Source organism: Fopius arisanus, unplaced genomic scaffold (assembly GCF_000806365.1).
Source record: "Fopius arisanus strain USDA-PBARC FA_bdor unplaced genomic scaffold, ASM80636v1 scaffold00050, whole genome shotgun sequence".
Taxonomy (NCBI): domain Eukaryota; kingdom Metazoa; phylum Arthropoda; class Insecta; order Hymenoptera; family Braconidae; genus Fopius; species Fopius arisanus.
In genome coordinates this window covers 385,367-410,809 of record NW_011887789.1, presented here as the reverse complement: position 1 = coordinate 410,809, position 25,443 = coordinate 385,367, and the positions used below count along the sequence as shown (strand labels likewise).

Genomic DNA, 25,443 nt, shown 5'->3' with positions numbered 1-25,443 from the left:
CAGTTATCAAACTCGATTGTACCTGATTTATCAATAGTCCTTAATTTTTAATCAATTGCACAGCATTCATAATAAATAATCAATTGGATTTGTTTCCGCAAAAAAAAAAATTTGTATATCATTTTTTGCTTGAATTATTGATCTCCCCAGTAGGTGCATCAAAATGTTTTTTAAAAACAATAATAACCAGTAATAAAAAATGCGCATTATCCAATCCCTCGGTACCTGAGAAATTTCGTTCGTTACTCCGGATATCGGAAAAATTTCTAACGTCTCACCATAATGAAAAATCCTCTCATTCCTCATAAAGAAACTTGGACTCCAAAGAAAAGTGGAACAATAAGATAAAACATCTCTTGAAAACGGTCATAATTTAATTGGATAAATTCCAACGGACAAAGTGAAAACATGAGCAAGAGGATATTTGAAGAGGTTCGTGGGATGCGGAGAAAAGTGATTCTGAAATTCTAAACCTATCAGAATGAGTGATCTCGGTTGTGTTGAGGAGTGAAGAAAAAAAATGGCTACAGAGGAGGAATGGGGTAGAATAATGGCGGGTTACAGCTAAATCGTGGGTAAAGTTTCAAATGAAAATTGACGGGCCTCTGTAAAAATATGCTAGGGCCACGAGAGAGGGAAATGAATGGAGTTCGTGGCACCTGGCGTTGGTTGTAATAAGCCCTCACGTTTTACCCTTCACGATGGAGCGTCGAACTCCCACGTCTAAACGAATTAAAAGTATGAGAGTTACAGCAGCTCCTTGTGGAGAAGAAATAAATGAGATGACTTGGGAGAGAACTTCATCTGAGCAGAACCAGTTGACTATCCCTGAGTCTAGTCCTGGAATTCATCCACATGTAAAATATTTCACGGAGATAAATATTCCCCCGTAGTAGAAAATAATTAGAAAAATTTGAAAAGTCCTAGAAGATCATGAGGTATCAATTAAGGATTGATCACCCTTTTTCCAGTTTTTTTTTTTGGCCATAACCAAAGTTGAAAAAAAAAATAAAAGCTGTTTTACATTATCAAGGATGAATTTAATGGGATGATTTTAAGTACATCAGCCGCTGATATCATCTTCTCAAAGTTGTAATGGGCCTATAAAGTACTTCCCAGCCTTTGCCTTCGAGTAGATTTTTCATTCTTCATATGAAGTTCTTTTCATGAGCTCAGATCAGATGCGAGTTTATAATATATTCCAGAACTAAGAGGATTACGGTCTATGGTAAAACCGTCAGAGGCCACCTCTCAGTATCTTAACTTTATGGATTCTGGTTTGACGTGCGCATTCACAAAGTAAAAGGGACTATTGGATCAGTGCTTCATTGTGAATTAATTTAACTGAATTTCACTCTCACAGAATCGAAATCTCGATTCTTACAGTTCCGGTGGAAGTGTCAGCCGTAAACTTTAGTTTATTCTAGATATGAAGTCCTTGATGGCATTCCTAAAGTGTGTGAACGACCCGTACCAGTGATGTAAACCAAGGAAATTGTCCTTTATATCTTATATCCCCGCTGAGAGCAGTTGATAGGATATGAAGACGAGTAACGCGCTATCTTGCATGTCGTTAAAAGTCCCGTAAATAATCGCTGGAACCTATGAAAAAGTTGTTCAAATAAACCTAAAGGAAACTGGAGAATAGTCCCTGAGTCTAAATCAATTGCAATCCGTCCAGTAATTCCAATCACTGAGGCAACTATAATTACATCTTGTCATTCCCATTACACATACATATTACATATTTTTAATGCACATAGTGAATTATTAGAATGATTCTCTTGCAGTTTAAATATTTACAAAAAAAAGAACAAGATTCAAAACGAAAGCGAGTGTTTTATTCAATGCCATTATGGTTGGGTGACGCACAATTCAAAATTGAGTGACCGTGGAGAGCCTTTTTTCAACGACTTTTTCCATCCTCAATTTTTTATTTCACTCACCGCCATCATCTGCCCACGTACAACCTTCATTGATAATGAATCAAGTAAATGCCGAAGAGTTGATCCAGTAATCCATGTCTATAACCTTTTAATTTCACGAATGCATTCAGCATTCGTATGCATTCAATGGACAATTATTCATGGTTTATTCATTCATTACTTTCTTTTCGTTCAGATGCTCTTAGCATTTCCAAGCGCCATTCAACACGAAATACCCTTTAATCTACGATATTCCACAAAGCGGATTTCCATTCACCCTCAAACCTCCATTTTTTACTATTTTGCAGAATTCATCATCACCGGGCGGCAGCAATGATGGCTTAACAAAGCAGCAAATCGAACTCATCCAACAAATAATGCAACAGACCCAGCAACAGCAGCAGCCGGCTAATTCCCAACAATCGTTAACAACCAGTGGTGCTGGGATTTCAACGCAAACCAAAAACGGAAAACCATCAAGTAAATCCGCTCATTCACCAAATGGTAATTCAACGTCCGTTAATCCCGGCTCAACAAACACTACGAGTTCTAGCTCCAAGACAAAGATTTGGAATCAAAATCAGGTGAGCATACCTATATCTTTCATTTCAATATTTCCCCCAATTTTTTAATGCCATACCACATTCATTAATTATCCAATTACCTTTCGTTATTTCGAACTATTCAGATCATGATGACTTCGTGACTGCCGTCGACTTTTTATTTTAAATGATTTTTAAAAATGACAATCACTCGAGGTCGATGGGTTCAAGAATTCCACTGAATTGGCGAATTGGCGAATTGACAAGAAAAAATTACCTCGTGCTTTCTGGGATATCAATATTTTTTTAATCAATATTTGATAGAATTGAGAGTACTCCCTTCAATTTGAGATCAACCTCCAAATTCGGAATATGAGACGTTGACATCAAATGGGTGAATACCGCGCCTTCCTCATGTTTTCATCTTCTAGTTCCTCTCACCAGAATGAAGAATCGCAATCAACTTTATAACGCTGACAAAGAAAGTGCTGCTGTAGTGAAGACAAGTAGAATTGGAAAAGGCACCTTTAAGCTCGAGACTGACTCGTGCGACCTTTCATGTCCAAGGCTTTCATCAGGTTTGATTAGTTTTCCTTCCTTTCTTGATGGTGAGGCTTATAAGGGGAGACCCTTTGGAGTTCCTTCCGCCCTGCAAATTCTCTCCTTCTTCTAGTCTCTCCTTCTTCTTTGAGAATTATTATGATCAATCGAGTTTCTTTCGGATTCCTAGATCTAGTTGCGCCAACTACCTACAAACGAGTGGTCTGCATTCCCCATCTCGAAACAAACCATTTATATTTATTGTTCGTTAGATTGTCCGCCAACCCTTTGATGGGAACAATATTCCACATCATTATGTATTTAAGACTGGGTCAAGCGTTTCTTTTCGCTTTTGTAAATTCGTTGAATCCAGTTCAATGAATTCTCAGTTGAATTCACGTCGTTTCTCTCTTTCGCAAACTGCATTCACCAAATTATTTATATTCCAGCATTATCAACTGGTGGCTCTCCATTTCTCCGCAATATTATTGTATATTGATAAAAAATCTGTGGGATGAATAACAGATAAATTTATTCCCGTCAACAACTAAAAATGTATTGTACCACCAAAATAATAAAAAATTTGAAATCCAAAATTAAATTAATTATAAACGCCTTTTAATTTTGTAATTTCATTAGACCTAATGGAACGAACATCCAATTCCATCTGCTTTGCTTTCTTTTCGGGGAAACACATGCGCTAATTTATTAATCGTCCATTAGTATCGCCCAATATCAATCTACATTTCGATAGATTGAATTGAGTTATCGCACCGATAAACAGGAATATCCACACGAACAACCAAATTGATCATCAATTCATGAGGACTTGTATCGAGAGGAACTTGAGGCAATTATCGTGCCTTTTCCGATCTATTATCCTGAAAAAAAAATGCATGCATGTGACATATTGTATTTCCCGCCTGAATATATGTACGTATAATTAATATATACTTCGTATACAAGCCGATTCAATACGAAAACATATTTATATATTATATAATACTCAATACTCATTTTTCCCACATTTTTCCCAAAGTTGTTAATTAAAACGAAATTAACCACTTGAACAGATGAATCTGTACTTTCCAATTTAACATATTCATGAAACATAACTCCGTAAATATTCAGTTCAATTCACTTCACTTCCGCTTCCGGCGCTCATAGACTAATTAATTAATCCATCATTATCGCCCGACATCAATCAATTTTTCAATACACCAAATTATCCCACCCCAATAACCCCCACGTGCCCCAAATTCATCATAAACTCACGTAGACATTGTACCGAGAGAAATTCAAGGATCAAAATAATTTCGTATTTTCTTCAAATCGTAACCGGAAGTAATATTCAATATTCTTCATATTTCCCCATATTCGTACAACAACACTTGACCCAATGAAACAGAGCTTTCCAATTTAACCGACTGAATTCTCTGCTCAACTGACGTGACTTCCTCTTCCGACAAGGCCACGCACTAATTAATTAATCCATCATTATCACCCGATATCAATCAATTTTTCAATCCCGCGAATTATCCCACACCAATAACCCCGAACATAACCGAAATTCATGGCAAATTCATGTGGACATTGTACCGAGAGAAAATTGAGTAGATGATCATGAGTTTTCAAGTTGAGGTCTATATCTGCCAGTCCTCGTTCATCGTGTAACTTCATTAAGTTAATGGCATAATAACCACCTGCGGTGTCGCAAATGTATATACATAGAGGGTATCTGTATATAGAGCAAAAGAGAGAGATAGAGCGGTTGGTGCACCGATATTGAGAACATGGCAATGTCTGTAAATAGACTAAGAGGACTAGAAGCTCACCGCCGAAAACCCCCGTACGGGTAAAATCGATCGATTTCTCATTAATATGTATGAGATCTTCAGGTTTGCGTATATAATGAGAGAGTTCTCCGGGAAACTCCCACTAAGAGACTTGGGGATATAACTTGCTGGTTTCGCCCGCGCGCGGCTATAAATGACCAGCAATTAATGATTGTGAAAGTTTAAAACGTAGAATTACGAGGGGGAAAAAAAAACATTGGGACAGCTAGGGGAAAGAAAAATAGCGGGGGCTGGGGGGTTAAAGTGTGTGGGAAGGACGATCGATGGACCTCATGAATATGTATGACCTCCTCGTTATCTTTCGGGGGAAAGAAGGAACTGTGGGAAAACTTTCGTGGAAAAGTTTTTCCTTCCCTCTTCTGTTTTCTTTCTTTCTTTTTTCTTCTATTTTTTTTTTCTTTCATTTTCTTTTTTTTTGTCGTCTTCCTCGAAGAGAGTAAAGTAGTTCGCAGCGATAATAAATAATCTGCGGCTTATTCGCGTTAAACTTTTCAATACTTGTGACACTGAGAACTTTCTTTTTTCAAAGGGTTAACTTTCATAATTGTGAGGGCAATCTAATGAAAATGAAAAATGAGGGGCTGTTTATCGGGTTGAGGGGTGACATTTTGGAATTTTCGGCGGGAGGACATGACTCAGGGGATTTCCCTTTTGATTTGAAGTTTATTTGAGAATTTTTGTCTTTTTACGGTTGTCATTGATTTTCAAAAATTTTTTCTTCAAAATTCCGGAGAAGTTGGCGGCAATTTTGACACTAATTTTTGCCGGGAGATCTGAGTGAAAATTATATATGCAAATATCTGTAATTTTTATTTAACACTATGTTTATTCAAATTTTCTGGTGGATATTCCTGAACTACCACTCCGCCACGCGATTACAGCAAGAATAACTTTTTAAATAATTTCCTCTCCGTGCATTTCATGCCACTTTTCGCTTATCTTAGAGACTTTACAGTACAGTTTCATGACTCTTCTTGTCTTAATACCTTAAAAAGGGACCAAACAACAGATTTCGTCCAATTCCACTCATAATTTGCAGTTGACAATTCCTTTCATTAAATTAATCTACGTTTCCCCTACTTGACTCCCAAAATCTCATGATCGCAATAATTTCTCTGCTTTCCCTAGACCCTCCAAAAATACCCATAAAGTGTAAAAAAAAATTCCGGAAAATCGCACCCTCGCGAAATTTCGAATTTTCGAGTCAAGAAAAAAAAAGAAATAAAATAATAAAATGAAAAAACTCGTGATTTCGGGTACAATGGAACGGAAGACATTTAACGGTAGCATCAGCAAAAGAAGAAGATTGTATTAGGAATTCTCGTTGTCGCAGCATCCGCTCTCTCTCCGTACATTCTATGATTATTCCATCGTGTAAAACGTTCACATCTGTTGCTTTCGCCATTGCTGATACATTTGGCCCTTTCTCCCGGACAATTTCACGGCGCTATTTTCCCCCCGAATGGTAACACAGTCGAGGAATACTATCAATTCCACCGTTTATGCGTTTGTTTTTGTATTGCCATGTCGTTAGGGGAGGGAATGACTCGTCGTTATCGCAAAATAATTCAAGTCATCCTTGTCCTGGAGAAAAAAACGTCATTATTACACCCTCAGGGCTGGGAATAATCTCACTCCTCTAGTTTCATTTCGTGATACAGGAACATTAGGAAATATCGGAAAGTCGGGATATCCAATGGGATAACGTGTGCTTTCAATATTCATAGGTTGACGTGGACGCTCGCTAATGGAGCCCACGGCTGGTTATAATGAAATGGAGGTTCATAAAAAATTTCACCGGTACTCATCGGCACAAAAATAGAACTCAATCAATTCAATAGTTCGTATTATTATCATGCAAATTTCACCGAATGCTCGGGATTTATCGATATGAAATAATCATATGCTGAATTTGGATTTTGGGCAATTCGTGTTTCGATAATTATTTGATAAATCCGCATTTTCGTCATTCAGGCACTGGAATATTGACTTTTGTGCACAGGATAATGTAAATGCTGATTACGTTCCGGAAATCGAATTAAAATCGTTACGATTCCTCGATAAACGATAATTTAATGATAATAATTGACTCTCGTGAGTAATCCTCGGATCTATACAATCGATATAATTAAAAAAATGATAATTGTGGTGATGAGTGAATTATTTGGGAATATTTATTGCTACAAACGATTCAGGAGTCACAGTTCTCTTCGCAGGGGATCTCAGAACCGGTTCTTGCTACAATTTGGATTCTCACCTGACATCTTTACCCTATGTACACAGGTACGGGGTCTTCTCACAGTCAAACCTGTCGGACTACTGATTCCTGTTTCATTGAGAGAGAGAAAAAAACAAGACCCCCAGTGGAGAGACCCCCAGCAAGTCAGGAATCTCTTTCAAGCATCGTCCACCAATGGACGCGGATTTTTCGGAATTTCCGCAAAGGAATCTCAACCTCTTTGACCAATCCCTGGACGTTGTCCCATGTTTTTACAATACGGATACGTTGATGTTCAGCAACTGACACACGCAGCTGTTGCCATCCTGGAATTTTATTTTTTTCGCTTTATATCACATCGGAATTGTTGCTTCCTCTTCCTAGTTCACGTCTTTCGAAGTACGTTGGCATTTTTTAAAGGGCTGTTGAATGTGTTTTGTCCGACTATTCAAAAAAGGTCAATGCAAATTCTCTAGGTCATGAAGACCGTTACAAGTATTAATTAAACTGTTTAATCGACATGCGGAAAAAAACAGGGCATCGTAAACGAACGCAATGGAAATTTAATTAATCCAAATCAATCCTCTCAATTTTTTTTTTCACAATATGTGTCCATTAAATTTTATACGCCCTTCCCTTTTACGTTTCGAATAACGGATGAGAATTAAATATTTTTCAAAGTAAAAGAAATGTAATATCTTTCTCTTATACAGAACATTGGTAATGATTCATTTTTCATTCCGTATGTAATTGGAATCCGTCGACTCACCTTCATTTTTCATTTTGATATGGGCGGCACCCAGAAAAAAATCTCTTTAAAATAAAAAAAGCTCGTATAATTGAAAATTCAAATGATTTTGGGAGCGAGGTGTGAGGAAATTTTTAAATATTACATTTGCAAAAGAGAAATCCCATTGAGAGCTTGCTATGATACCCTATTCTGTAAAAATAGTCTCTGTGTGAGATTTTCCTGCGTTATCTCTCCACAAGATGAAAAAAATGTGATTGAACGATCGGTTCGTGACGAATAATTGAACGCAAAGTACTCGTCACAAACAATCAGTCGAACACAAACGTGCGATCACTGTTAGTACCGTGGATTATTCACAGAGGACCGTTGGGTACACAAGGGCTCAGATTGTTCATACAAGACGGTAATTGGAAAATACTTGGCGCGCTTGCAAGCTCTACAACTGATACGGCCGTTCCAATTACATCTCCTTCTCTCCCCACCCTCGGCAATTTGTTTGACAATACATATGCGAGAGATTGCAAGAATTCATCTATATTGGAGACTACGACGGGTTTATAGTATACACTAATTTTGTCCCAGATGTCTCTCTCCCTCTCTATTGGAGGAAAACTTTGAATTGCGGCTTTCGGTGCACGAGGTGCAGTTTGATTGTCAGAGTTATGCTTTACTATCATGACACACAACTTTCCACGTGGAGTCCACAGTTGGAAACATCCGATTCTTGCGGAAAACTCACCCACAATTGCTCCCATTTACATTGTTCACAATTTAGTCGTCAAATTTACCCTCACGTCTTGGAATTTCTTTCGATACCAGTTTTCACCGATTATCTCTGAATTCAGCGAACGTCGCGAATTTTTGGTAGAAACATTTTTTATTGAAAAATATGAGAGCTACAAAAATCGTATCTATGAAAAAATCGGTATCTTTCCACGATTTCAAGATATTGACTGATTATTCGCCTCGAAAAATCCCATCCTGGTTTAACACTTCGCAACAAAATTCAGTTGACAAATTTTCTCTCAAATTTTCTCCAGATTTTTTTTCCGATTTTCTGGATTTTCAAGGGAAAAATAATTATTTGAAGCCGCAGAATTGCTTTCAGAGAATATTACAATGTCGTCGCGTTATCGGGTAAAAATAAAAATCAGAAAGTCAATCATAAAATAGAGACAAGAGGATACAAAATATTTTCCCATGGGAATCCAATATTTCTTATTAATCTCGTCTCGTCTGTCCTCTCCTCTCCTCTTCACTCCCACCCCTTTCTCAAATGCAACCTGCCAATTAGTTTCTTCCTACGTATCCGGTTATACTTTGAACAACAAGACCCGGTAGCAAACGGATACTGATATTGACTTTCAAGAGTATTCTCTGCACGCTTCGAGTTTCAGGCACCATCTCTATACACCATGATCTCGATATACATTCTTCCTCTTCTGAAGTTGAAACACTATATTCACGTTATTTTACACTCAGTTCCATAGATTTCGGTTGAATCCGGTCATCGCAAACGCAAAAAAAAGCAAATACCCCCAATAAATTTCTCAAAATAGGAGTTTAAATTCTATTTCAAATAAAAAAATCCTACAAATGCTGCAGCCATTTGTAAAATTCCCCAAAATAGTTTTCCTGTGAAATGTGCCATTAAATTTTCAATGGTTTTTCTGCACTGCATGGCATCTAGAATGGAAAGCCATTCAAATATTCATGAGATTAATTAATTCGTCAATTGAAAATTCTACAGATATTTCATGTCCATCCACCGTTGATGAAAATTTAAAGGACAATTTTTTACCTGTGCGTTCAGGGGTTAGCATTAATATGCTAGTCCGTTAAAATTGATAGAATTTTCCTCGCTTGTTTTACAACATGAAAACTCCATGCAATCTGATATTTAAAAATATTATAACAACGGCTGGATAGGGAATAATTCTCTGTTAGTTGCACCGGAGGGTTTCTCTGAAATTTTGAATAAAATTATTTCAATGGAGGTTCGAATTACCCATGAGCAGCAAATGGTACAATGAAAACTTTTCATCAATACCAGAGCTATTGAAATGTGACACTCCTCATGTAACCTTTAAAATCGCTGAGAGCTGATTTTCCGACGATTTTGTTTAAAAAAATGCCCAAATTTTTGATGACTTATCAATTTATATTTGAAATTTTCCGGACGGTATATTTCGCGTGCGGTAAAATGACCTCTCGATAATTCCCTTTGTAATTCACCCGAATCTCAGACTAATTCACTGATTGCTTGAAATGAGATTATGAATAATTTCGGGATTAAACCCTGAATTTTCATGAGAACGAAACACCTCTAGATACACCCACCAGATAATCCAGATAATCCATTTCCTTCGGGCGATTCATTATCAAACATTAAAAATTAACCTAGAGAATTGAAGAATAGGTCAGAGAAAAAATGATTCAACGCGAACCAATCGATTTCAAAATATCATATCCCCCTGGATCAAGACTCCCAATAATTCCACATTAATTTAAAATAATTATTACTCCACTTCCCGTTTTGTATCTGCATCTAAATCATGAAGAATAAGTTGAATAGAAATATTTCCCTCTCATCCACATCAACTTGAATCCCGCGAGATAGTTTCCCTGTTGGAAATACGAAGTACATCCTCGCGACATCGAACACTTCCCCTGGGAAAACACGAAACGTCCATATCTAGTCTCGATACATCGTCTATTATATACATATACATATGAAAACGCAATTGAATGATCGCGCGTACGATTTTCCCCTGCGGTTTGACTGTAGCATATATGTACACGAGGAGTGATTCACCGCAACCATAAAAAGACTGGGCTTTTGGTTTGTGAAAAAAAAAAAAAATGAAATGACGGGAGAGAAGAGAATTCAATTAGTCCATGGAAAAAACGACCATCACGAAGACCTGACGTAGAGCCTGTGGGATTTTCCATCATGGGCGTTAAACACCCGAGTCAGCTGCTCGGTATTAACGAACCGCGTTCGATTTTCAGGTTATTCTATATATCCGGTATTAATCCATCGTAAAATTAAAAAATCTCGTGACTTCATTTCTCTCCGACTACTTCTCGTGATTAAACTTTCACTCAAACTTCACTTTTCCAACTCTCGTTACTTATGAGCAATAATTATTCAAAAAAGTTGCGGTTTTCGATGGAAAGATTTAAATATTTAAATATTTCGGGAAATTTCTTTGAATTTCTCGGGAAAATGAAATTTCAGGCCACTTTTTATTTTTTTTAATCATCAAAAAATTTTTTATAATAATTTTGAGGATAAAAAAAATTGATCAGCTGTTCCCAGTAAACTTAGCGAATGAAGAACCAATATGCAATTTTCAGAAAGAGTTGGAGGATCAAGTTTAAAGCCTACTTGAATCAAGTATATATTTTTTCCGCGTGTGGGTTGTCGTGACCCGTTTTTCTTCTTCGTGCGGCCCCTTCCGCGCCCCTAAAAGACAATAAAAAATCAAGGAGGTACAGAATCCTCAACATTCAGGAAGTAGCATCGAGATACTAGTTGTGGAATTAAATTGAATTCGCTGGGGGTTCCCGTAACCCCTTCGACCTCCCAGTGTACGTTTCCCGCGACCCCCTGAAGACTCAACCGGTTGTCATCCCCTAGACATCTCCAAAAAAAAAAAAATGAAACGGTAGTGGGGATTGCGATTCATCCCAAAATCCCAACATGGGAATTTTTCCACAATTCATTTAGTCGTTTCACGATCCTCATCTTGTGCAATACGATAGTAAAACCAGTGCCAGTGACCAAATCATAAAGAATAAATCGAATGAAGTGAATTTTGCTAATCATATTCGATCGACCGATCCACCGAGGGGATAACAGATTTCAGTGACACATTTTATCGTTTCGGGGAGATTAAAAAAATAGCGAAAGTAGATGACGTTGCGTATTTTTCATGAGTACTTGAAACAAAAGCTCATTGGTATTATCGTTCGATTTTACCCGCTAACCGATAATTAACGGGAAAGCGTTTTCGGTACCGACAATCACATTCAACTCATTTGCGCACGCGGAAAATCGGGTCAATACAATTTCGCGACATTATTTTCCTCTCCAGACTATCCCTTTATCACGCTATTTTCTGTCTCGTTCATTGGATTTTCATGTTTTATGTTAAATCGACAAAACAAAATTATGGTTGTCCGATAAATAATCTCGGTTATACTCTCCATGCTTTTCTTTCACTTTCACGAGCTGCTGTTTTCATTGAGGAATAAATTCAATTGATCTGTTTGCGCGTAAAATTAGCTATTGCTTGAGGTATTTGGGGAATTGTTGCTAATGATGATAAGAACGGATGTGGGGGCAACTTGGTGAGGTGAAAAGGTCATGGATGGATACAACCATGACTGGTATTATCAGCATCATCAGCAGCAGTACGGGAATTACTATCAGGATCCTCAACAGAATTACCAGAGTTATCAGTATCCGCAATCCAATGATTATCTGGTACAGCAGATATATCAGCAACAGCACAAGGACTATTTGTACAGGTTCTCTATTCAGGTAACGCTGATTTTCAGATGAAGAGGAAAAATTTGTGGAAATTGCCATGCCATTTTATTAGTCGCATCGATTGTTGCTCATTGGGGAATTATTATCGAAAAATTTTTTTGTTGTTGTCATGTTGTACTTGAATGTTTGTAATTTTAAATCCAAGATTTTATCATTGCTATTCAGGCAATTAGAAACATCTCGTTGGCAAGTGGATCCTGGGAACAATGAATTTTATTTGAAAAAAGGATTTTTTTTTCTCTGCGGATGTGACATTTTCTGAACAAAAAGAATTTTCCAGTGAAAGGGACGCATTCGGTAATATGGCGGTCATCATCATTAATTATTTGAATAATTAAAAACTTCTTTTCATATTTCACCTTCACTCGCACAATTTTTATTCAACAAAAGTTCTCGATTCAGTAAAAAAAAATACTGCATGGAAACTGATTTAAAATTAGTTTTCGATGGACGTCATGGGTATTTTATCCCACGGGTATTTTTTGTTCCCGTACTTCTGACCGGAGTCTCCCCTGCAGAAGGATTTATTCAATTTTTCCCCATTTTCCTTTTTCCTCTTAAGTCTCAAGTTCGTTAGCGAAAATTAATGACGAAAGTTGCAGTTTAACCCGGAGGAAGTTCGTCAATCACAAGTTGACACGAAAATACCGCATGTCGTTTGCCAGAAAATCGATATTTACAGGCGGAAACGAGAATTCCCTCTGGGATAACTCCTGGATCCTTCATTACTAGCGGAAGTTGTCGATCTCTGAGAGCTGACAATGCGTCAGCTTCGAGTTTTCAACGAGAATTTTTCTCTTTTTATCCAAGAGCCCTACGAACATGTCATCTTATTGGAATATTTCAAGATTTCCCCATAAAAAATTTTCCACGCTGTTCTTTTACTCTTACATTTCCATACTTCAATTATTGTGTACGCAGAAAAGGCGTAAATTGCGAAAAGGTGTGAATTGCGATTTTAAAAAATCGGTATAACGACTTTGTAATTCTTGAGTGACAGGTTTCGTGATTGATTAAAAAAAATTCAATCGACGGAAGAGTTCATCGGATTGTTCAATAATTAGAGTCAGATCCGCAGCTAATTATATGTAATTAGTAAACAAATGGTAGTTGAAACACGAATAATTCCAGAGGCGATTAACGATGTGGATTGCGTGATGATTAGTCCCGATATTTCACAGGCATCCCATAATTTTCAATCATCGATCCGTACGATGTTCCTAAGTACTCGTAAAGTTCTGTTGGAGTTTACCAAAGTGAAACCATACAACTTTCCATATATGAAATTACCTATTAAGCCTCAAAGGTTATAAGAGGAAGCTTCAAAAAGATGTTATTAGTTCCGAGGCTCATCAGTGTACAGTAAACTCGGGGCTCTCCTTCCTCAAGATCAATATACTCCGGAGATGAGGAATTTCATCTTGAATTCCAAGTGAAAATTATTGAAATATCGGACAGATGCCAGTTAATGGAGAAACAAGGAATTCCATTACTACAGAAATTAATTCCAGACAATTCCATTATTTTCATGAAATATTACGGTTTAACATTTTTTTTATTCATAAAATTGTATTTTTAGAATCGAGCAATTCTGAGATAATTTAACTTTTAACTATAACAATCCTATCACTGAAGAATGTTTATTAATTTCGCGGGTAAAAAAAAATTGTGATCGGAATATTTTTTCCAAATTTTCAAAAAATTTCTGGAAAACTTTTCCGAAAATTTTTTTTATGAAACAAAAAAAAAACAATTTCATTTTTGGGAAAGTTTTTGAAAAATTTTTCAAAGATTTAAATAGGAAATTTTTTAAATCATTTTTATTCCCCAAATTTTTATTTCCCAAAAATACAATTGTTTTGTTTTCGAAATTTTTATTATTTAAAAAAAAAATTCTGAAAAGTCTTCCCGAAATTTTTTGAAAATTTGGAAAAAATATTCCGATTACAATTTTTTTTCTACCCGGGTTCGTAACCTAAATTACGATAATTATAAACTTATGATAATATCGGATGTCAATCCGTGGAGTTTTTTATGGTTAATAATCGCTGTGAAGTTTCTTGAAGATTCAACTCCTGCAAAACATTGATTAAAACTTGAATTGAAGGTCTAAGGTCAACTATGACGTCTGATGGTTATCAAGCCAAGATTGCGGAGCACTCTGTCACCTGTGCCTGAAGATGACAGGATTCTTTAGAGTGGATAACTTGAGCAAGCAGTAGAATAAAATTTCTCAGGATATTAAGTTTCTGATGAATAAGATTTTGATGTGGTTCACTGAACATCAAGTACCTACATGAGCTATTTCACTCGGAATAATCAATTTTTATTCAGATTCCTCTCTCTCTCGCCTTTCTCTCCCTCCCTGTCAATACCTTATCAATTTTTACTGCCACAGCCAAGGTAATGGCTATTACGCGAACTACTTTTGCCAAATAAATTAACTATTAGAAAACCCTCACATCTCGAAAGCTAATGAATTAGTTGAAAATTAGAGTGAATTCAAGGGAATTCACTCTGAAGTCTTTGTTAATCGAATTTAGTGAATATGTTATTTTTATTAATTAATTATTCTATTTAATTTATTTTACTTTATTATTATTAATTATTATTTTATTTTTTTTTTCAATGCACTGAGCTTTGAATTTTCATTCCTCCCCGTACGATTGTTTTCTAATAATGATTTATGTCACCTCGACAATTGAAAATACTTGTGAAGTGACACCTGAACTTCTCGTGAAATTGATTTATAATTCAAAAGTGGTTTCACTTCATTACCGAAATGATTGAGTCCTCAAAATCTCGCTGATGTTTTCACTCCCAATCCCTTGTCCCATCAAACCCCAATGAGGTAACTGGTTTAATTGAGATAGTTTTGACTGAGGGGTGCGGCATAATTGATAACGTCACTTTCATCATAGGGTGTATTTACTTAGGGTAGAAATGATTCGATTATCATGATTGATGGATTAACAATTCATTTCGCTGGAGTCATTCATGCAGCTGTGACTTTCGTTCACCTCACGTGTTGGGAGGATGTCTTCTTTTTTTTTTTTCTACACAAAGTAATTTTGAATTCAGATGAGAATTTATCTCGACTGGAGGACATCAACTTAATTGCAGGAAGTCGGGCCCACGACAGCACTCATTGCAACGCCGTGTGTGTTTGAAGTTTATAGATAAAGCTTACGTGAATGCCGGGTAGTTTGAGACTTTATGGCTCCTCGTAAAGTTGATTACGTGTCTAATTACTTGACACGATGGTTCTCCATCCGCGATTTAACGAGGGTGTGTGTGTTTGCACTCATGCGTTTAAATTAGATTACATAGAATTATTTGATTGAGTTTTTATTCTTCCTTTTTCGCGCTTTTATTGATAAGTTTACGACGGTCTGACGAATAATTATTTCTCCTAGATAAATATCCGATGTTTCGGTTTAATTTTCTTGTTTCGAATAAATTGTTTCAGCACTATTAAATTTCATTTGACGAAATAATTATTCGTTTAATGGTGAACAATTCCCGGAATATACTTTTCTATTTTTATTTTCTGTTAAAAGCAAATTTTTTCTGCAAATTTTCTGGAGATAATCGAATACTTCCCTGGACCATAAACATATCGAGTAAATTAATTCCTTCATCGGTAAAACCGACTTGAGAGTAGCTCTCCAAAATTTCCCTCTGGACCTGGAATATTTTGAAGAGTGATGATGTTCCCGGATGAATTGCTCTCATCCCAAATATTTGATTTCCTTGAACCACCAATAAGTAACTATCGACCAACACAGTGCACCTGATGATCCCGATGACGTCCCAGCACACGAGCATACACATAATGATAATAGACACACAAGCCTCGGGTGCTGTTCTTGGGTGAGATTGAGCCATGAGCCGAATGTTTATAGGACGCGGTAATTACCGAGTGTAGTAGAGCATCTAACGGAAACAGAACGAGGACCGGAGGTGGAGGACAGCCATACGGGGGTTATTGTTCATAAGCTCGTGCACCATGTGCTGGGTGAATTTATGTTTCGGCTGAGCTACCATCACCAACACCCCATCCCTCTTCCCCATCATCTTCGCAAAATATTAAGAAATACCACACGTACACAAATATTCAGTAGTTATTACCACCATTGCACCAAAATTATTGAACATTTATTATTTATTATTCTGAAAAATATAATCGATGGATTATATCGGAGTGGGCGAAAAAAATCCGGACGATACTCCTTGAAATTGAAATTTTAATTGAACCGCTTGACCAGACGGCACCACAATTTTAGCCTGAATTTCACCAGAAAACTTCTGGAATTGTTTTCTCGGGGCGGAAATTTAGCATTTTTAGAGCTTTTCCTCTTTCATATCTCGGAAAATTTCCCAGTGCGCAGTACATCTCAAATACGACACAGTCATTGGATATTTGTTCGTGGAGGGTATATGGGGTGGCAGGGACTGTGATCCTCCCGGGCTAGACGGTTTTAGTACTCGCTCAAGTCGTTAAGAAACTCAGAGGATTGTCGTGGGGAGAGCGAAGAAACTTTTACGATCCGATTCGTCTACCTAACGAGCACCAATACCTTTCCATGTTTGCTCGAACTATAAAACTACCTGACTCTGGGCAAATTCTCAACCCGAGGTTCTTTCTCTCACTCCTTGGGTGAGACTTGAATCCTATTAATTGTCATCGATCCGGTTACCGGTATATGACTAACAACACCCGCAATTTCCGAATGGCGTTAGTCAACTCGTTCGCCTGTTTACATGGCTCTTCGGCAACACGACGTGATACCCTTATCATGTAATAGTCGATAGCTACCGACGTCTTTTGTGTGTTTCGGTAATCGATTACTCAAAGGGGGAAGGGAAATGAAGAATTTGTTTATAGCGAGTGACGACGATCGTTGGATTTCAATTATAGATTCGAGGGTATCAATTCTGCATCGATTATTTCTCGTTTTATTGCATTCAGACAACACCAACAGAAATGGCAATCAGAAATAAACATTTATCTCGTCCGTATTTTTTCAAGTGAACTTATAGTCACATCTGTTTGTCCTATGACTTCGAGAAAGTACACAGAAAGTACAAGTACTTTAAATCATGAACTGACGAGCCCCCCTCACCGTTACTCATCAAAAATTCCCATTACGTGTGCCAAAAAAAATTGGTAAAAAATATTGACGTGTATCTGGGTACCTGCAGAGAACAAAGGAAGCGATGATAATAATTTTCCTACCTACGGTATCTCTTAAAACAAATCTTGGAAATCTGGTATCTCCGGTACTTCCCTTAAAGACCGAATGAAACTATGGAACTGCTCACAAAACCGTGGCACCGTCTGCCAGTAATGTCCAACCATTACATTTCCGCTCTTCTCGCTTTCCTCTATGTACCACCCAGTGAAAGAGATCTCTGACACTTTGATAGCATAATGCACGTCCGACACGGCAATGTATACTCATCAAAATAAGACAATCCCACGAGAAAAAGAACCCATTTCATTTTCTCCATAAAAGACTCCCTGAAAAACTTGACCCGTTCGTCATTTCAAAAAATTCCAGTTAAAAAAAAAAGGCAAATAATAAAATAAATAAATAACAACTCACAACCCCCATGAACACATCCATAAATTCAATATTTTCCTCCGTTCGTTTTACAATATCGTCCTCTCTTCCAATCTATGAAATATTTTCAAGCATGAAAACTCCTCTCCCGAGTTTACACTCGTATATCTATCGGGCACGAGAAAGGAAAACATCCGTCGTTGATCCATCCCTGTTTCACTTTTCTCATAAAAGAGAATAGAAAAAAAGAAACCCAGTGAATCTACAGTTCTCTGATGTTACCAAAAGAATACGATGAGAAAATAAAAATAACAGAACGGTAAAATACAAGATACATTGTTGATCCCATATCAATATAGAAATACGAGACGAGAATAAAACGTTGAGTCGTCAGGAAAACGTAGAAATTACGCGTTTGTTTGGTACATATATATCCACCTATATATCGGTATATATGTACTTGAGGATGAAAAGAAAGGGGAAATAGTGAGCCGCGTGCAGCCAATTGTTATCAGTCGGGAGGAGGCGACCTGGGCTAACTGAATTCGTGTCCTATTTTATCCCCTCATTCCACCATCTCTCCACCTTCACCAATTTTCTCAATGTTAGGGATGAAGCAAACGAATCGGTAAAGTCAAATTCCATTTCCACTTGCAATGCTCCATCAATCCCTCGGGAAAACCGACCATCTTGGCTCATTCAGCGATGATTATTCGTCCAACTAAATTATGTTTGCCGAATCCCTTTCCTTCCCAATGGAAATTAATTCCTTGTTTAGATTATGCCCAAAGTATCTGGGATATGGTTTCCCTCGAGTCCTCTCCAGCCCTCACTACTTCCTTGTTTTATCTCCTAACTAAATGTAAACATATGATTTATTCTTATCAAACTTCAGGTAAAAACTTGACTGAGAAGACCTGAGTAATTGCACTTTTCGAAAGACCAACCCTTTCAAGCTGCACTGTGGAAATTATTACAGAAAAATTTCCACAAAATGTAATTGCATCATTAAATAGATGTAGTAACGGAAATATTGAAGTATCTCCGTACTTCGGCAACGAAGTACGACGTACTTGCGATAGGCTACAATTGGAGTACTTGAGTTCTGCACATCACTACTTCATCCTGAAGTAGCTTGTGTATTCTATCACCACAGAACTCAAGCACTCTCCTGTTGATACACTGCAGTACTTTATCATCAAAGTACACCCGCATTTCCTCCATAAATCGTCCGAGATCTCATCAAGATTCAAAGTACTCACGAGCAGATTGAAGTTGTTGAAGCCAGAAAATTGCAATCAGGTAACGCCGGGAATTTGGCAAGACGCTGAAGATGTTCATCACCCAACATAAATAACATGGCTTGCCCAAACATTGCCGTTCCCACTTTGTCATTGAGTGAAGCTGTCTTCGGAAGCCTATAATGATATTCCAAACGAACGCTTTCAATTCAAGCTCATCGAGGGATAAAATACATATCTAATTCAAAACTCGAGTGATCCTATTGAAATGACTTGTCCAAAGATTGAATGTTGTAATAGCATTGAAAAATAAAGCAACCCAGTCCTTTGACTTAGCAACACGCAACCAGTTGGAAATTTACCACTTGCATATGAATAAGGAGAGCTTACGTACGACTGGATTTCCCTTTGGAGAATCTTCTCCGTGAGAATAAGAGAGACAGAGTGGTGGATTGAATGGCATGAGAACATAGAACATGTATCCCAGAGACTTTGGGGATCTCTTAATCGGCACGAGAGTTTCCGAGCCCTCAATTCGTATCAAAGCAATTGAGCTCCGCTTTGCTCTCTCATCGGATGGCGGAATGTAAAGAGGGGGAAGGAAAATGGACGACGATGGGAAAGGGGTTGGATAGTCCCAGTGTGACACAGCAGACAAGTCAACCGAGAGACTCGAGCGAACGACTCGAAGACAATGCAATTATTCGCAATTACCGCGTTGCGTCCGCTAGTACCGGGAATTATCTCATTCTGTTTCCATTACTGGAATACCACCCCTGTCTCTCCTTACCACCCATCCTGCTCTCCCTCTCTCTCTCCCTCTCCCTTCAATACCTGGCCTTTGTCAAGCGAGACAACACAATATGTATTACTGAATACACCTTGCGCGATTCTACCTGAGATGAAATTCTGTAATTTGTCATGTCTGCATGTGGAGTTTGCGTTAACTCATTCAGAAATCAGTCTGTTGGGTTTTCCCTTTACTACTCCTGTCACGATGTTATCAATTTCCCCTCAGTTCAGAGGATAACACAGTTATCAAGCCAAATAAAATACACAATTGCAAAAACAGGAAAGGACAAATGATTTTGGGCTGTCTGAAAAAATATTGGAGTATTAAAAAATAATTCATTCCATCGGTAATGAGCGTATAATAATTAATTGCGGAAAGGGGTATAAATCCTGTTTACAGCAATGCAACTGCAGCTAACGTAATAGTAAAAATGAGAAACAGATAACTAATGTGAGTAAAAAGATTTTCATTTGCTCGACGGGAAAGGGGGTTGGGGTGGAGGAGGCCACACTATACATAATATTTCTTCGCTTCATGGGTCTGGAACGGGATGCTAGCTAATGTAACAAAGGAAAAGCGTCCCGGGGTAGACGAGTGGATGGCGAGCGACGAAACGTAATTACCAGCCCCCATATCTGCCCCCCGGGTCTTCCCTCCTCCAGAGTCTACAGCTCCTCTTTATTCCCTTCCACCCACTTCCCTCCCGTTAAACTCCCCAAGAAACGAAACTCACTGCCTCTCCTTTCTCCTCCTTCTATTTAGCTCAAGCGTACTTTTGCCCTCTTTCCGGTGGCATTTTATGACAAAGGTAACATTCGGTAAAAGTGTCATACAACTATTATAGTGTCGTAAAAAGAGTCTCCACCTCGTTCTCCAAAAAAGTGTAATTAATTTTCTCCCCTTTTTTTTTCACTCGCACTCTCTGTTTTCTCGGGATGAAAAGCGCATCATGGGGGGAATATCATTTCATCACTGCTATAATTTTATGTGAACTACTTGATGTTTAAAATGTCATTATTTTCGTAGATTTAAAGGAGATGTCGACAGGTTTTTAAGGACGATTTTTTTTTTTTTGATAACCCATCGAAATTTCGTCTTCGATAATTTCGCCGGAATGATAATTATTTGAAATTGTTCGTGGAAATAGCCAAGCGTGGGAAATTAAAAGTTCTTTTTTCGTGTTATTAAGTAGTTTCGTAAGAGGATATCTCTGTAATAAAGTGCTGAACTGAAATCCTCTTAGCAAAAATTAGTGTCACCTTTTTTCTCAGGAATCTATTATACAAGGGGTAACTTTGAAGTTAGGAACAACGATAATCTTTGCATTCAATTCAAGACTATACAAATTTATATGGAAAATTTTCTTGTTTTTGGAAATTAAAAACCCCGCGTAAAAAAAATTGTAATCGGAATATTTTTTCCAAATTTTCAAAAAATTTCTCGAAAACTTTTTAGAATTTTTTTTTTGAACCAAAAAAAATTGGGACACAAAGCAATTGTATTTTTGGGAAACGTTTTGAAAATTTTTTCAAAACCTTTCCCAAAAATAAAATTGTTTCGTTTTGCGAATTTTTTTCAGTTTCATAAAAAAAAAAATCTGAAAAGTATTCCAGAAATTTTTTGAAAATTTGGAAAAAATATTCCGATTACAATTTTTTTACCCGGGACCATGTACTGAATTCAAGGACACATAGATTTAATTAAATAATGATTTTTTCTGAGTGGAAATTCACGTTTTGTGACTCTTGGAGCTTTCTGACAATGTATGGGAATACGGGTACTCGGAACCTTTGGAGATTTCACTCGTAAAGTTAAAAGTACTTGGTGAGCGACCATAGAGGACGATTCTCAACACCTGCGACCCAGGCTCAAGAGTCGAGGTTATAACTTACCCAGCCCCCAGGGCTTCTTTTACAGGTTTTTTCCCTTTTTCATCCTGGCCAACCTCTCGCTCACTGAAGATTAGTTTATATACATTTTAGTTCCCACTAGCACTATAAATTCCAGGCTGCAAATATTTACGTAGGGGCATCAACCATGATACTTCAATTACTTGAGGGACGTCTATCTTTGAACAGTTGGAGCAGAGGTGGTTTGCATTTTTATTATTAATTTTTCTTTTTTCTTTTAAATTGCCCACTACCATCGCGAATATTGCTGCAGTTTATTTTCCCTTATTGATGCGTTTATTGATCGTTTTTCTATTAATAAATTCTATTAGCTATTAAAAATGCATTCCCTTTCGATTATTATGAATTTTTCCGTCTATCTCTTTCAATATTTGAATCCATAAAAATGGTATTCTCCATTTTTTTTCGTAAAAATGACAATTTATCATGGGTCGAATTTGAAAAGAGCGGATTAGTAAAAATCAACAACAAATTGAAACATATAACTTTTTTTTTCTACACCCCACAGCCGCACCTCGATAATTTTGTGTAAGTGCCCCGAGGGAGAGATTTCAATTGAGGAACGTCAATATTAGGTTTTCCGGACGGTTTTTTATTTCATACTCCATCATAACTACGATGCGGAAAATGCAAATTACACATGCATGATTTACCGTCATTATCTGCTTTTCAAATTACTGATTCGAATATATATTCTGATAGAAATCCGATTCACGTTGATATATTTTCCACTTTTTCCCTTGAAATATCCATGAAACATTTGCAATAGCATGAGAATATTATTTATTCAGGATTAATAGAGGTGCAGACGCGTGTAATTAACGAGGCTTGATTGAAGCGTTTACTTTTTGGTAATGAAAAAGTGGGTACTCACAAATTCCCACTGAAACGTTGATATCAATGGCGTTACGGAACATTAATCAGAACAGCTCACCGAAACTTTGCCAACAATTTGTTCATACCGTGGCGGAATAATCGAGTCTGCGTCTCGTCTTTCAGGAAACTTGTTCGATCCCATTGGGAAATATCCGTTGATATTGCATTCAAAATATGGTAGCGAAAGCTCGATGATGGTGGAAGGCGTGGAATTCTAAACCACTAGTTCCTTGTCTGCGGTTCCAAGGGTACCAAAGTTAGTCATATTCCAATGGTTGTCTTTCTACACAAGTTCACTTCACTTTATAGATTGAATAGTTGATAATCCCTTCTCTGTGGTATTTTCCAGTGGCAGATTACGGTTTCTATACTTCCGCTATTAATTTCACTCTGTCCATTTACATATCTACCCCTGCACTATTATATATTTCTCCAAATTCAATCTGAATTCTCTGAATTTCCCACAAAACGAACCAGTTCATCAATAACAAAACCAATTAAAAATCCCCATAAATGATGAAATAAAAATGAATTTTTCAACTGAAAAATACAGAAATAAAATAAATTATGGAAACCTCAATTTGAGTTTAATGAATATCTCTTGAATCATTAAGCAATCGCTGTGGAAAGAGTAAAATCCTGGAAATTAGTGGGACTCAATAATTTCCTTGGAATTACCTCCGACAACTCGAACGAAAATAATCCCACCAACATAATAAAATTCCCTCAAATAACGTTGAATTGAAATACATCCATGGAAAATCAGGGAGGACGTACGCCATAGAACGAAGGAATCCACATTATTCCGCATCTCCTATATTACAATCACTCAGTTCCAATCTCCGTGCCACCCTTCGCAGACTTTCGAGAGGTAATTTGTCGGAATGTTGAGAACGATGGAATTGTGTAGACGGATGGAGTGAGGAGTGTAGTTAAGTTCTCTTTAACAAGATGAAGCTCGACGATGAATGTAGACCATAGTATCCCTTGTTAGAAAATACCTGCAGCTGTCCTACTTCATCCTTTGTCATTCTTTTACTCGGTTGGAATTCTCGTTTCGAGGAGAGGCCATCAATTATTTTGAACGATGTCTGAAAATTACGACAATGCTTATTATACTGAAAACTTGAGACTGAAAAATCCTCAATAACGAGTCAAAATAATTTCAATGTTTCAGCAACAGCAGCAGCAAGCACAAGCACAACAGAATACACAGCAATCCCAACATGCACAGTCAACACAGCAAGCACAAGCCAGTTCTCCAGGTACTTGCAATCCTGGAAAAGCAAGCCCATCACCAACGAGTTCTTCATCACCCGGAATCACCTCTAACACCAACAAAACAACCACTGAAGCCAAATTGGTTGAGTGCAGTCTGTGTCGTCGACAGTTTAAAAATATTCCCGCTCTTAATGGACATATGAGACTGCATGGCGGATACTTCAAAAAGGTAAAGAGCTTGTCGTGTCGTTTTAGTCCTTCCTATTCTGCTAATCTATCAACCTTGTTCATACAGTAGAGGACTTTTTCAATTCAATTCACTCCACTTTTTAATGAGCAAATTTTACAACAACTTCAAACAATTTACATGCATTCAGTTTGTTTTCAATGAAATCGTTGGGATTTCGTCAAGAGGATTGAATAGTATTTGAGAGTTTATTATTTAATGATGTTCCTACCATTTCATGTCGATCCGCTGTCAAAAGAGCTTATGGAAATACGAAAAAAGTGCATTTTCCTATTTTTTGTCTCATTAAAACTTATATAAAGATCGAAGAAAAAAAAAGAAATAAAAAAGGAAAAGGTGGAGTTGTGCAACACACTTGCTTAATTAATTTATAGCATTGATAATGAAAGTACTCTGTAAATCGAATTATCAACAATATTACACTAAGTCAGACGCTTATTATTGACCATTATAATTCTTTCTCTGTCATAATTAACTCTTGCTGAAACTACTCTTAACATTTCCATTTTCCAATCTCCATTTTTTCAAAATAAAATTTCCATTCATTAACATATCCAAATACACTCAGCGCTCCATTCTCCCATCTCTTCCTCAATAAAAACTAGTTTGAAAATTCTCTCCTCAGCAAACGATAAACTCCCTCGCACAACGGGTTGAGCAAAAAAAAACGTTTACCTCTAATTATCAAAGCCCCAGCGATAACAAGATTGTCAATATAACCCGCTAGAAACCCCTCCCACTATCCCAACAATGCCCCCCAACAAGAGGCGAAAAAAAAAAACGATCAAAACCCCGAGAACAAGGCAGAAAGCAAAAAAAAAACAAAAACTTGAAATACGATAAGAGGAAGAGCGAGAAAAAAACAAGATCAGCGATTCCCCTTCGGGTTTGGTACCTCAGGAACACTGAGGGCACTGATTAAAAATGTCTTGACGAAGGTACAGCACCTCCCGATGCGACGCTCATAGAAAACTGCTGAAAAGCTCGGTAACGGAAAAGTTTTCCCTTTTATTCGTTGCCACTTCCGGCTAGGTTGAGGAAAGCAGAGTGAGGAGTGAGAGGAAAACTGCAGGGAGATCGGGAAAAAAAAAAAATGGAGGGAGAACGGGATAGCAAGCGGGAATGATGGAAAAAAGATCGGGAGATAAAGGCAGACAGGGCACCTAGATAGAGATTGAAACTTTGGTAGTGTAGAGGG

At 37.3% G+C, this 25,443-nt stretch overlaps 1 protein-coding gene across 6 annotated transcripts in view; it reads left to right on the top strand.

Moving 5' to 3' along the window:
• LOC105267780 (mucin-12) overlaps positions 1 to 25,443 on the top strand; it is a 155,814-nt gene that overhangs the window by 121,159 nt on the left and 9,212 nt on the right. For all 6 annotated transcript variants that reach the window (XM_011306868.1, XM_011306866.1, XM_011306867.1 and 3 more), the window contains 2 exons: positions 2,234 to 2,509; positions 23,955 to 24,227. In XM_011306868.1, the coding sequence (XP_011305170.1) occupies positions 2,234 to 2,509; positions 23,955 to 24,227 (549 nt within the window). The remainder of the gene's footprint in view (positions 1 to 2,233; positions 2,510 to 23,954; positions 24,228 to 25,443) is intronic.